General features: G+C 35.5%; 1 protein-coding gene across 3 annotated transcripts; it reads right to left on the minus strand.

The window, feature by feature from the left end:
* Nucleotides 1-195: 195 nt before the first annotated feature.
* LOC110620331 (pentatricopeptide repeat-containing protein At5g02830, chloroplastic) lies at nucleotides 196-14616 on the minus strand. Of its 3 annotated transcripts, none has more exons than XM_043959155.1 (13): nucleotides 14054-14616; nucleotides 13557-13644; nucleotides 11371-11575; nucleotides 10620-10727; nucleotides 9941-10105; nucleotides 9213-9806; nucleotides 4008-4073; nucleotides 3818-3898; nucleotides 3537-3676; nucleotides 2247-2457; nucleotides 1972-2032; nucleotides 1484-1804; nucleotides 196-672 (listed from the first exon to the last, which is right to left on the minus strand). In XM_043959155.1, exons 1-13 carry the CDS (start codon nucleotides 14604-14606, stop codon nucleotides 554-556), a joined length of 2712 nt encoding a protein of 903 aa, XP_043815090.1. In that variant the 5' UTR covers nucleotides 14607-14616; the 3' UTR covers nucleotides 196-553. The 3 variants fall into 3 exon arrangements, with proteins under 3 accessions (XP_043815090.1, XP_043815088.1, XP_043815089.1); XM_043959153.1 differs by lacking the exon at nucleotides 196-672 and adding an exon at nucleotides 702-1313; XM_043959154.1 differs by lacking the exon at nucleotides 196-672 and adding an exon at nucleotides 704-1313 and having other exon boundaries at nucleotides 3579-3676.
* Between the last annotated feature and the right edge of the window lie 90 nt (nucleotides 14617-14706).

Raw genomic sequence — 14706 nt, forward strand, 5'->3', positions numbered from 1 at the left:
AGTTTAATTTATAAAAATTTAGCTTCATTTTCTAAGTGAAGTAAATTTAACTCTAATTTTTTTTAATTTATTTAATAAACAAGTTAAATATGAACTACTTGAAATTATTTTTTTTAATATATGTTTTTTAATTGTAATTATTTAGTTTTAAATTTATTACTTTAAAAATACAACTAGCTAAAATTACAAATGTGTTGAGTTGCTTATGAGCTATTTGGTATTTAAAGAAGCTCGATCTATTTATTAAATGGGTTTATTGACATTCATCTTTAAGTTTAGAGAGCCAAATTCAAATTTGGTTCAATCTCAAAAAATTTTATTGACCTAATATGAATTTTTTTAAAATTTAATTTGGGCCGATTTGTTTGCCCCATTACTATGGAGGAAAGGAAGTGAGAAAAGTTACAAACCCATTGTTGGTTTGTCAAGAAAAGTGATAGCATTTGTACGCATCACCTCCACCCCCTACTGGTGACATCAGCTTTCAAATTTAACAAATGGTTACTATTGAGGTGGATAGCTCACCATGGAAGATCTGGGCTCTAATTCATCCTCAGCCACCATGAACAATGATGAGTATGGTGCATTGCCCATCGCAAGAAGAGTCGAATGCTGCAAGTAGTAGCACTTCGAAACTCCAATATTGCAGGTAATACCATACAGACAATTTACCTAAAACACGAAATTTGTGGTCTTATCAATATAATAATGGAAAAAAATTGCTCTACCCTTTTTATTTAAAATAATGTATATATCCATATATTAAATATTTTGCGACTTGATATTTCCGTATTCATCCTACTGTCACTTTATTGTTTGTCCCAGTATTGACGGTAGCTTTCGCAAAGGATTTAGTATATTCATCCCACGTTTGCTGACTGATCAGAAGAAATTAAAAAAAAAAAAAAAACTTTAGATGTGCTAGTTCAGCATTTTACCGAAGCTGCTAGTGGCACATAACCACATAACACACGGGCGAAACTCGAAAGTATCCTCAAAATTTGAGGGAAAAAGAAAAAGAGGAAAGTATCCTGAGAAAAAAAAAAAGACACAGATCCGGAGTAATATAAATGCCAAACGATATAGTTAAATTTTGCACTTTATCGTTTAAAATTTTCACTTCAGAGCATGTATCAATTTGTAGTTGGATGAGATGGACAATAAGCCATTCCTAAAGTTTTCCATCTTTTTAACTTCTTCATTGATCCTATGCGTTGAATTTTGAGAATATTTACCTGGGCTTTTTGAAGTGATCATCACTTGTGCACTTGGTGAGTTGCAGAAAATGATGAGACATATCCTATAGGTGCCAACTAAAGAACAAATTTTTGTTCAGTATTTTCGTTAAGTACATTTGATCTTTGTATCATAGCATTGTTTTGTGCTGCTCTAATTATAGGAGGAAAAAAGGAAGAATCGCATATACAATCATATACAAAAATTTGGCATTTGTACATAAACAATTATCACTTTCTAGTAGTACCTGTTCGTCTCTGCAGCCAACAATGCAATGAATTCTTTGTAACCTTTAACCTCTGTAGATCGATAGGGCGGCGGGAGAGAGATACCGTCTTCCTATCTCTTCCAAAACCTTTTGCTCTCTTTGGATCTGAATCAAGTAGGCTTTCGAAATCTGTCTCTAGATCAACCGTGAATCTAGGGTTTGAAATCTGAACCTCGAGCCCTAGCTCATCCTGCAGAAGTTCAAATATTGTTCTTTTCACCTCTAATTTCTGTGTGGCAGGACGTGTATCTACTATGTCAACTCCTAAGGTTATCCACATGTCATCTTTTACTGGATGTCCTGAAATCAGAAATTAGTGAAGCATCAAAATGCTTGAAGTTAGGTGCATCTAATTTTATCCTTTAAAACTTGTGTACAGCAATTGATTTAATTATACAAAGTTCCAATGCACAAAACCATCAACACTAGTGGGGGTGTCTTTTACTATTCTATGGTTGATATCATACCTAGTGAATAATTCTCTTTGATCATCCGGAGAACTGCAAGAACCACAATCCGAGCTTCAACCTGTCAAGAAAAATAAAAAGGCATTAGCAACAGAAACAAAACATTGATAGTTATCTTTAAATCTACCATGGAAACAAAAAACTTCAGACCAGGACTGTTACGTGAGTCTTAAAAACCATATGACGGAACCATGATTAGGACCGTAGTTAAGAGCTATTACCGAATGATTAAATTACAATATTTCAGCATTATTATGCACTGATATTAATTTTACCTCTGTCAGGCCCTGCAGGTCAACAGATAGACTTTCAGCAATACTGTTCTGCAAGTGTGCTGCAACTCTCTCGAGAAGCAGGCTGTGAGGTCCTCCAAAGTCAGTTCTTTGGCAGGCTTCAACCTCAGCTTGGCTCTGATCATTATCTTGTAGTACTCCTTCACACCACTCTTCAATTAGTAGCTTAAGATAGTAATCATTGGATTTATATCTGCAATGCCAGCAAATCATGACAAGCAAAGTGAACCCAACTGATTCAAAATCAATTTGTCTGCAATATACCCTAACTATTTAAGTTTAAAGTGATTCAGTCAAAATATGAACATACATAGGCAATCAGAGAAATAGAGCATAGAATTTGTCAGTTCTGTTAATAAAGTTTGATGAGCACTTCTATGGCACGGTATAGTTTTCCAGAAAGATATTACTATTTTAAAACATATCATATAATTTATTTTATAACTTTCCGAAACTGTTCCACATAAACCAGAAATCAGCTCAACATAAATCTAGACCACAAAGTACCGTAACAGGAAAAAAATTGTCACGTATTATAGGAGGAAGACAAGTAGTTGAGTTAGTTGTGAGTGTAGGAAAATTAAGTAGCTGGAATAGGAGGAGGGAAGTAACAGAAATTAGAATTTGAGGGAAAGAGCAGAATCTGTTGGACAGTTATTGGTGCATAAAGGGGAGAGAATAACACCTATGTACTCATTCATTGAAATCAAGAATCAATAATTTCTCTCTCTCTCTCTTCTCCTCTCAACGCATTCTACTCTGAATTTTATCTCTTTCTCTTTTCTTTTCTCATCCCCATCTCTGTTCTTTCTCATCTCCTCCTCTGTTTCTCCTCTCCTCCCATCTCTATTCTGGATTTCAAAGAAGTCCAGATCAGTTGCTTTACAAAAATCTGATGTGACATTATCAGACAAGGATAATTTTATTTGATCATTATAAATGAGAACACTCCTTGCATTGGAGAATGACGGCCATGACTGTGCTTCCACACCTTGCAATCATCAGAAAGCTTACAGAACTGGCCAGATGGTTAAAGGATTACGGTGATATGGTAATTAGTGAAAAGAAAAAAAAAAGCATTAGAAGCTTCTTCTAATGAATGACTTAAAGAAGCATTCATAAAAATGGAATTGATACTACAAAGTGAACATCAGTTTGACAATTCGAATATGATAAGATGCAAGGGCATGTTGGCATATTGATATCTTTAAGGAACCATAACAAGTTTCTTTACTAATGGAGAGGAGGGAACAGAAGCTTTAGCGATTTTAAATGACAAATGCTACAGAAACTTCATTGTCTGTGCTAGCATACCCTGCTTTCCTCATGTCCTGATATATAGCCAGGCATTGTTGCACTTCTTTCACAGAACCATATCTGGTACGAGCTTTTAGCAATGTATCATATGTCACCTGAAAGAAGGTAAAAGACTTATCTTATTCAAGATAAATGAAATTAGCAGCAATTAAAATATGAATGAAGCGGCATGCGAAATGAAATTCACATAATGATTGAGAATAATAATAATAAGTAAAGATGTTCTTAGTACTTACTAAATTTGGTTTTATTTGGTTTCTTTTCATTTCTGAAAATAATGAAAATGCCAGCTTCAAATTTTTACTTTCCACACAAACCTGTGAAGCAAAAGAACATGAAATATCTCATCTGGGGAAAATCAAATTAAGAAAACCCCAAAAATGCAGTTAAGATTATGATCCCATGTAAACAAAAGGTTGCTCAGACCTTGATAGCTGTTGTATATGTGACAACATCAGGTTCAATTCCAGCCCCACGCATGTTCTTCAAAATCTGCTCCGAGGGGAAAAATCCTATTAGAGAATATACATATTCTTAGAAAAAATTTGTCCATGACAACTACAGAGGCAAAAACATAAGGGAATGAATGGACACAGTGACAGCCAGTGGAAACAGAGGAAGTGTTGTTTTGGGGAAACAATGTTTCTTTAAGTTACTCCAGAAAGGATATCGAGAAATAAAAAGAAAAAAAAAACAAATTAAAGTCAAAGCTTAAAAGAGGCTAAAAAATGGAATCCTGCAGCCTAGATAAGTGGTCTTGCAAATTCTCTAAGTGACCGAGTCCCTTCTTAATCAGTGAAACCACTACAAAAGTTTATCCAATTGATGAGTGTTTAATGGGATAGGACAAAAGGTAAGTGGTAGATAACAGAGCACATAATGTGACGCTAGCTTACTGCAGCACATGACACACACAGTTCCCTAGATGAGTTGCAATAAATGCAATTGCTGCTTAACTGACTTTTACTCACCTTTCTGATAAGTGCAATATGTTTGTTGGGTTTTGATCCTTTTTCAACCAGCAGTATGTCACATGTCAGGAAAAGGTATAAGAAGAAGGGAAGAATGAAGAGGAAGTGGCTGAGAGTAATAGGCAGCTGAAGGAATGAGGTAGAAGGGTGCTGAGAATTGACTAGACTAAGCCTTTGTTTGGAAGGAGGTTTTTTAAAGTAATGGAAAGTTTTTCAAGGTTTCAAGGGAAAGGAGGGAAAAGTAGTTGTGAGAGGAATATTGCAACAGAATTAGCTAGAGAATGGAGGGAAATCTGTAGCATTCTTTTTCCATAATTTATAGTCTGTTGTCCAACATAGAGTTCCTTGTCAAGATGATTCAAGATTCTAATTAGGTTTGATTTAAGAGATTTTATTCTCATTGTAAATATTCCTAATTTAGGCTGATTCTTTGTGTATAAATACTCAAATCTTGTAAAAATCAATTTAATTGGAAAAAAATAAAAAATTCCACCTAAAATTCTTCGTGGCAATAGAGTTTTTTTTTCCTGATTTTAGGGTTTAAATTCAATTTTTCTCAAAGGATTTCTAAAACCCTAAATCTACCTTTTTGGTACTACCCTATCTAGAAATCTTTTTTCATCCCATCGCCACCACCAGCAGGGTCGCCGAACAATTGCCGGCTAGCCATCCAGCTCCGACACCTGAAAGCCACGCATGTGAGGCTCATGCGCCCTCGCAAGATTTTGCGTCTTTCCCATGCATTGGCACGTGTGATATTTTTTCGGTGGTATTTTTCAACGGCGATCCTTTCCGGCAGACTTGCCTTCAAGTCGCGTCTCTGACCTATGACTTGGTTCACCTTTTTTCGGCGTGGGACACATTTTTCGGTGGTTTTTCTAGCAGTGATCCTTTCCGGCAGACTCGCCTTCAAGTCGCGCTTCTAATCTGCACGACCTGTGTCTTTTTCGCCCGTGAACAGTAATTCTTTCTTCAATAACAATAATTTTTCACTTTTTTTGACAAAAAAAGAGTTGTTTTTTCTTGAAATGGCAGTGACTTTTGTGGATAATGTAAGAACTTCCGATAATGCTTTTGTTTCGTCTCTTGATTCTGCTCCATGGATTATTAATTCTAATGCAAATAGACATATGACGGGCTCCTCTGAAAACTTCCTTAATTATCTTCCATGTCTATAAAAAGACATTATCAAAATTGCAAATGATTCTTCCACTCCTATATCTGAAACCGGTTCTATTTTTGTACTCCAAATATCAAGCTAGCCCTTCATGTTCCTTGTGTCCCTGTTAATCTTTTATCTGTTCGTGGTAAAATTGAATTTTTTTCCTGACCATTGTATTATTCAGAACCTTTAAATTGGGAAGAGGATTGGTAACGGTAGATTGCACGATAACTTGTATATGTTGGAAGGGAATCTGAGTTTGAATTCACCTCGAGGTCTTTTTGGAAGAAATTAGGATATCAACTAGGAAATCATACAGTGGCATCGACGGTTAGGACACCCATCCTTCTTTGTTTTAGAGAAACTTTATCCTGATTTATTTTTCAAGGCTCAATGTGGTTTTTTAGTATAAGAACTTCTTATCCCTCCAGTAACAATAGGAGTCCGATCTCTTTTGTGACCATCCATTCTGACGTTTAGGGACCTACTCAGACGGTCTCATTATCTGATAATCATTAGTTTGTTACTTTTATTGATTGTTGCACTCGCATAACTTGGGTTTACTTAATAAAGGCAAAGAGTTGATAAAGGCAAAAAGTGATGTGGTTTCTTGCTTCCAATCTTTTCACAAGATGAATTGTACTCAATCTGATGCTAAGATAAAAGTTTTGAGAACTGATAACGGTACAGAGTATATGGATGACCGTTTTTCTACTTATCTGGAGTCTAATGGGATACTGCATCAAATTAGTTGTCCTTACACTAGTGTCTAAAATGGTGTTGCTAAAAGAAAAATAGACCCCTGTTGAAAGCAGCTCGATCTCTCTTTTTCACCATGAGCCTTCCAAAAACCTATTAGGGAGATGCAGTCTTAGCCGCAACTTATTCCATTAATAGAATGTCTCTCAAAGCTCTTGCCTTTAAAAACCCTTTAGAGATGCTATAAGGTAAAAATACTTATATTGTTCTACCAAAGGTATTTGGATACATGTGTTTTGTTCATACTAGGATAGGTGGAAAGCTCGATCTGAGAGCTATTAAATGTATGTTTGTTGGGTACTCTCCTACACAGAAGGGTTATAAATGTTACGACTCTCTATCTAGAAAATATTTTGTCAATATGGATGTTACATTTAGAGAGACTGAACCTTATTTCAGTACTATCCCATCATCTCTTCTACGGAGGACAATGAGAGAGAAGAGATGATTCCTAGTCCTATAACTCTAGAATGTTTTACTTTAGAGAAGACTACTATACATGGGAGACTATTGATGATCAGGAGACTATTATACAAGGGAGACTATTGGTGATCAAATTGGGCGTTTGGATAAACTAGATTTAAGGAGATACTCAAGAAGAGATAAACAGAAGCAGAAAAAGCTATTATGCAGCCTATTCAGTGTCATGAATCTTTTTCTTCTCCATCTAGTGAGTCATCCCTAAACCTTGAGCCCTTTGATGATCTAAATAAACCAATTGTTCAAAGAAAATGAGTTAGATCTTGCACAAAGCACTCTATTTCTAACTTTCTCTCTTATGATTCTTTGTCTCCATCCTATAAAGTATTTTCCTTGTCTATTTCCTCTGTGTCTATTCTGTCGAGAATCGAACAATCACACAATTTAAAAATAAGCATGAAAAGAAATTAACATACAGATTTAACGTGGTTTACCAATTTGGCTATGTCCATGACGGTTAGAGTTTTCTTATTTCTTTGTGAGTTTTTTTTGGAACCGAATATACTAAGAGAATATTGGCAAAAAATGAGACTTGGAAGCTTGTTACTCTCCCACCTGAAAAGAAACTTATTAGCTGCAAATGGGTGTTCACTGTGAAACACAAAGCAGATGGATCAATTGAAAGATTCAAGGCTAGACTAGTGGCCAAGGGATACACTCAAACCTATGGAGTGGATTACCAAGAGACATTTGTCCCCATTGCCAAAATGAATTCAATCAGAGTATTGTTATCTTGCACTATCAACCTTGATTGGAATCTCCAATAATTTGATGTGAAAAATGCATTCCTCTGTGGAGACTTAGAGGAGGAAGTGTATATGGAAATCTCTCCTGGATTTGCTGATGAGAAAACAAAAGTAAAGGTGTGCAGGCTAGAGAAGGTTTTGTATGGGTTGAAGCAGTCACTTAGAGTTTGGTTTGATCGATTCAGTAGAGCTATAATTTTCTTTGGCTATCAACAGAGCAATGCTTACCATACCCAATTTATCAGATATCACAAGAGTAAAATTACTCTTCTGATAGTCTATGTTGATGACATAGTAATGACAGAGGATAACACTGAAGTGACTCGGTTGAAAAAACTTTTGGCTCAGGAGTTCGAAATTAAAAATCTAGAAAAACTGCAATATTTCTTAGGAATCGAGATTGCCAAGTCAAACAAGGGAATCTTTATTTCTCAGAAAAAATACATCCTGGATCTTTTAGAAGAAATTGGTATGTTAGGTTGAAACCATCAGAAACTTCCATTGAGAGCAATCACAAGCTACAAGCAGGAATTGGTGAATCAGTGGATATAGGCAGATATCAGAGGTTGATAGACAGACTGATTTATTTTTCGCATACTCGACCAAACATAGCATATGCAGTCAGCTTAGTCAGTCAGTTTATGCATTATGATCCTCGTGAGTCACATGCAAGCTATTTTTCGCATTTTGCGATGCTTAAAGTCTGCTCTTGGAAAAGGTCTCCTATTCTCTAAATACGGTCATCTTCGCATACATTCATTCACAGATGCAGATTGGACTGGATCGGTCGACTAGTGGTTACTATACATTTGTGGGAGGAAACCTTGTCACTTGAAAAAGAAAAAAGCAAAGTGTAAGTGTTTGTGAATTCCTATGGTTGCAAAGTTTGTTGGAGGAATTGAAACTATTGGAGAGGGACAAACTTCTCTTGTACTATGACAACAAAGCTGCCATCAGTATAGCTTATAATCCGATTCAATATGACCAAACGAAGCACATAGAGAGATTGATCAACACTTTATTACAAAAAAGTTAATAAATAGTGTCTTGAGATTAGATCATGTGACTTTCGATGAACAGCTAACTGATGTATTTACTAAAGGGATCAGCAACAAGACGTATCGTACTTTGATTTGCAAGTTGGGCATGTGTGATATCTAATGACCAACATAGAGTTCCTAACTAGAAGGATTCAAATTTTTGGGATCCTAATTAGACTTGTTTTAGGAGATTTTATTCTCATTATAAATATTTCTAATTTAGATTGATTCTTTGTGTATAAATACTCAAACCTTATAAAGATCAATTTAATTAGAATAGAATAAAAAAACTTTTCCAAAATTCTTGACAGTCCCTAGTTTTATAGCCCTGTTTAGGGTTCCAAATCTAACCTAGTTAAGTAATATTAGGATGATACTCACAGAACAGAGATAATCAAAATTAGGCACAAAGATATAATAATAATAATAATAATAATAATAAAGATTGACTATTTTTGTACAATAAAACTTACCTGTAAGGCACCCTCCTTGTTGCCTGAACTTCCACATATATCAATCAAGATTGACCAGCTTATATGATCAGGGGAAAGGCCTACAATCTTCATCTCATCCATTAAGGCCTTTGCACGATGGTAATCACTACCACATGCTTTCATTAATATATTATACGTTGTCACTGATGGTGTAAAGGGAAAGTTCTTAATAAATTTTAAATGATGTGAATTATATGCTACAATTGGCACAGTAATAATATCATGTGACTGTGCGTGCTCTGCACTTGAAATAGTAGTTGCACTCCCACTGTAATCTGCATTGGAAGTATCCTGGACTTTACTTCCCTTCCAAGTCTGGAAAAGCCGAAAAGCTCTATCATACTGGCAAGCCTCTACACAAGCATGTAAAAGAATGTTGCAACACTGTGAATTAGGTTCACACCCAGCTAAGTACATCTCTTCAAATAATTTAATTGCCTGCTCTATGAGTCCTGCATTGGCACAGGCACTGATCAATGATGACCATGTAAACTTATTTGGAGTAACACCGGATGATAGCATATCGTCTTTAATTTTTAGTGCCATCTGCCACAATTTTGCATCTGCAAAGATCTGGAATCAAGCAACATACGAAAGCTACTTAGTGATAACAATATAATAATACAACCACCTATATGGTAGGGACAATGAGATTATCTATAGAGGAGAAACTGAGATTCATAGTCATATACTACAGTGAGATGTACATTAATGATTGTACAGTATGTGAAGTCATCCAACTTCAATAATCCTGCTGATTCCAACTGCTTTACTTCCTTATAAATGTCTTGGGCTAAGTCCACTCTTCCAGCAAAAGAGCATGCCTTCAAAAGGATATTATAAGATGCTATATCCGCTGTTACGCCAAGATTCTGAATATGTAGCAAAAAGAGGATTACTATACTTTATAGCTGATATTAATGCCATCTGCATTTGAATCACTCTCCAGCATTACAAGGAAAGAGACATTATCAATTAATTCTGCATTATATATGAAGAAAAATTTACACTTTCTAGCTTGATGTTTTAACAGTAATATTATGACATAAACGAATGACAAATAGTTTTGATAAAGAAATGCAGAGTATATCAATTAATTTTGCATTACACTGTAGAAAAATTTGCACTTCGTACCTTGATGTTTTAAGTTAACAGTAGTATTATGATATAAGGAAATGAGAAATAGTTTTGACAAAGAAATGCAGAGTATGATTCCAAAGTTTTGATAATTGTGCATCTCTAATCAAATAAATGGCAAAAGAATAAATCAAAAGTTCAATGATGATAAGAATGAAAATGCATAGACTAACATATTTATAAATGTACACTCTAGAGTCTAGACAATACATGTGAGCCAGTATTCATGAGAGAGAAAGAGAGAGTTACTTGCATGTTCTTGTACACATGCAATGTGTAAGCCAGATCATGGGCATTCACATTCATGAGACTGTTGAAAACATAGATATTTGGGGTGACCTTCTGATTAAGTATGTCCTGCAGCAACATTCACATGTGAAAGGAAGTCCTCAGAACTTTCTTAAGTGTCACAAACAATTCGTAAGTGCAGATTCTAACATTCACAGTTTGTGAGAGAGGTATTAGTGATCATGACATTTCGAGGGTACAAAAATTTTAATTAATGTAACTGTACGTTAAATATTGAAATCTAGTTCCCATGAATCCTATTCATATTAGTGTATCCAAAATTGATCTATTATTAATTTGGAAGGTCATGATATGTACAATTGCTGACTCATAGCAGTTTCAGACAAAAATATTCTTAGATTTTATCATATAGACAATATTGGCAAAATGTATACAAGCTTCACCAAATTGTATGTATTATTCCTATGAAGTGGGCCGTCCTTCGTATCTCTGTGTTTACGTCTTTATTACTGGTGGCCTATAAACAAAGTTGGTGAAATTATCTAAGACTGCTGAAGTTGGAAGTTAATGAATAAAAGATACATATTAAAGTGGCTATGTAGTGTCAGATACATATTAAAACTGTTCCTGGAAAAATACAAACTAACTTCCAGAGCAGAGAGCTATGACATTTAAACCAAATGAAGTTTCAAAAATAATCTATATAAGAAATTTTAGAAGATGGAGATAGTCAAGAACCTATGGAAAGTACCTCATAAATATATCTGGATTTCATGTAGTCACCACAAAGACCACAAACATCAATTACTGCCCGATATACATACATATTGGGAACATCTGAGTGCCGGTTTGATGCTTCATATGCAGCCAAAGCAGAGTCCAAGTCGCCCTTTTTTCCAAATTGTTTTATAATGCTACAGAATAATATACCTTCATGTGGAAACAGACATGCATACCTGCCATGCAAAATAATCAAAATATGAAGTTATTAAAGGTACAAGGAGCATTAAGGCACAAAGGGGTCCTCAGGCCTAGGTGCAAGTAGAAGCGTCTGAGCTACATAAGGGCACATCAAAAATAGAATAAGACATAATTAAATAAGACTAAAAAGCAAGCACCATTGATACTATCATAAAACATAAACCATTTATAGTTCAATTACTAAGGTGGTGATTTCCAAACAAACAAAATATATTTAGAAGTGAACACCTACACCCTACATTCGACTAGATTACTTATTACTAAATTGCAATAAAACCTAATAAACATGTCCACAGTTCAAGAACTGCCGGTTCCAGTTTTTGAACCACTGGTTCAGGTTCAAGGAAATCTTGGACCTGAATCGAACCAGGGGGGACAGTCTATGTACTGCCGATTTCGAGCTAAGCCCTGGTTTGAAACGGTTCGATAGGTATCTTGAAACCAGTGTATTTGAAGTGTGATTTTGGGTTGGTTTGAAACCAAAAAAAAAAAAAAAAAAAAACAAAATTAAATGAATAAAACATGAACAATAAATTAAAGAATAAATTACACAAGCAATAAATGAAAACTTTCAATTAAGCTAAAACAAAGAATGAAATTAATTTGTCCTTTAACATTAAATTCAGTTAAAGAAAAATAAGTAAAAAAATAAATTACAATAAATTTTATTGAGAGCAAAGAATTATGTAGATAATTTGAGAGCATAAAAAAATATAAAATGAATTGAGAGTAAAAGAAAAGATATTGAAAATAATAATTGAGAGTAAAGAATTATGTAGAGTGTTGAGAGAATGTTGAAATTTATGAAAGAACAAAGGCTAAGGTGGAATTTATAAGGTTATTATAAAATTTTTCATTTTTAAAATACCCTTAAAAGCTAGTTTTCTATAGCTATTACAAAAGACTAGTAATTTTATAATTAAAATAAGAAAAAAATATTAAATTTTTTTAAGTTATAACTGTTGGAGGCTGGTTAGGCATTGGCCTATGCATGGCTGGCCATGTCAATACCGTTTTGTCTGGTTTGATCATGGTTGCGAGCTGATTTTGACCAGTTCAGTTTCAGTTCAGTTTTGATTCAGAACTGGACTGTGGACGCCTGCCTAAGGCAACTAACTACTCGATCCTTATGAAGAGTAACATGATCTCTAAGTCCATCTTAAAACTTTACAAGTTCTCTTCTTCTCTATCTTCATTATACTCGTCTCTTCTTGCTTATGAAGACTACTCCTCAATCCCTTCTTTATCCTCATCTCCAAGTACTAGAAAATAATAGGCTCTCAAATTAGAAGATGCTTTGCCATTTTCTTAGGCTTAACACTTGGAATGGGTGAAGACATTTTTGTCTTTTGCCATTTCCTTAGGTGTAGTACAATAGAAATTCTCTTCAACTCCAGTAGCTTTAGCAACTACTTCAAACATAACTCCATCCTCATCATCCAAGAGGAAATTGATATGGTAAACTCCATCTTGCTTATTCTGTTTGGAGAAGAAAATAGTAACACTAAGCTTTCGGCATTCAGTTTCATCTTCAAGTATGCCATTTCTATTTTTTTCTTTACTATTTGTGTGTGATTTTGTGTGGGTAAGCCTATGTTAAGCCAACTTATGAAGCAGATGAGTGATGCTGATTTGGTCAACATAACTATTATTTTTTTAAAAACAAAAAAAATAAAGTATAAATATACTAAAGGCACCATCTGAGGCATGCGCCTCAGCTCAAAAGGCATGTGCCTGAGAGACAGTGGCTGCCTTTGGGTCCTAGAGGTGCTACTCGCTAGGCTTTGAGCCTGTGGTGCCTGAAGCTTGAGCCACACCTTTGACAATTTAACATAGCATAGAAAAAAGAGTGAAAACATGGTCACGGCGAGATACAAGTTCCATTGATGTGAAATCAAATCTCAAAATTTTGTATTTTGCCTTAGGAACATACTCTTTCACAAAAAATTATCTTACCTGACTGCCATCTCTGGATTACGTTTACGAATACAGACTCTGATAAATTGAGATGGCTCCACTAGTTCTCTGATGCAGAAGGAAAAGCCTGCAACATGAAACATCCCTTATCCAATTCAAACAATCTCATTTATGCAGTAGCAAGTACATAGTTAATCTTCCCAGCGCGAAAAACTTAACATAAAATCTCTGACACAAGCATGCATAAATATCATAGTTTTCACTTGAGTTGAGCTCTATTGGATGGAGATAGACAAGTATGCCTCCCAACCCAAGATGCCATAGTGTTTAGGCAATTTCAACTTACACTGAAGCCAATTTTAACTAGCAGAAAGAGGATCTCATACAAAAACCAAATAGAACCCAAAGGCATGCGATGTCTAGACTATGAATAGAGCAAACTAAACTATACGCATATGAGAATCACACAATAAAAAACTGTTACAATCAATAAGAGAAGTAAACGGCGAAAGCTCTTCTGGAAATGAAAATTTTACCAGCAAGAGTCTCCATTAAAACAACAAACAGCTCCAGGTCATGACAATTCACAATCCGGAGACACTCTGCTCTTAGTAATTCCATAGCCACCCCATCAAACAGCTTCAACGGAGGAATTCCCAGCTTCTCAACTCTCCTCAAAACCTCAACAACACTTTCTACATTTCCCTCGCTAAGCTTCTTGGAGATCCCCTTGGCTACAGCAGTCACATTGAGTCCATCAACGAAATGTGAAAAATCAACACCTGAAGCAATCACTGATTCAGCAACTGTAGCGAAGTCATGGAGGCGGCCGTCCTCAACGAGCTTTGAAGCAAGGTCGAGGTAGTAGTTGAGGAGGGACTTACGACGGGCGAGGTCTGATCGGGTGGTGGAGAGGAGAGGAGAGCGGGAATGCAATACGGGAATTGGCTTGGATGAAGAAGAGGGAAGATTGTTGTGGAGTGAGGGTTTGGTTTTAGGTTTGGGAGAATGGTGGTGGGGAGTAGAGGAACAAGAAGGATTAGGGGGAGTGACAATGGAGGAGGAGCCGAGGATCACAAGCTCTCGCATTGCTGATACTCCAAGACCCCAACCGTTATTTTTGGTGGGTTTAAGCTTTCGGGAGGTGCTTATGCGATTTGCTATAGAGAGTGGATTGAATTTGAAAGGT

This window comes from Manihot esculenta, chromosome 8 (genome assembly GCF_001659605.2).
Source record: "Manihot esculenta cultivar AM560-2 chromosome 8, M.esculenta_v8, whole genome shotgun sequence".
NCBI classification, from domain to species: Eukaryota; Viridiplantae; Streptophyta; class Magnoliopsida; order Malpighiales; family Euphorbiaceae; genus Manihot; species Manihot esculenta.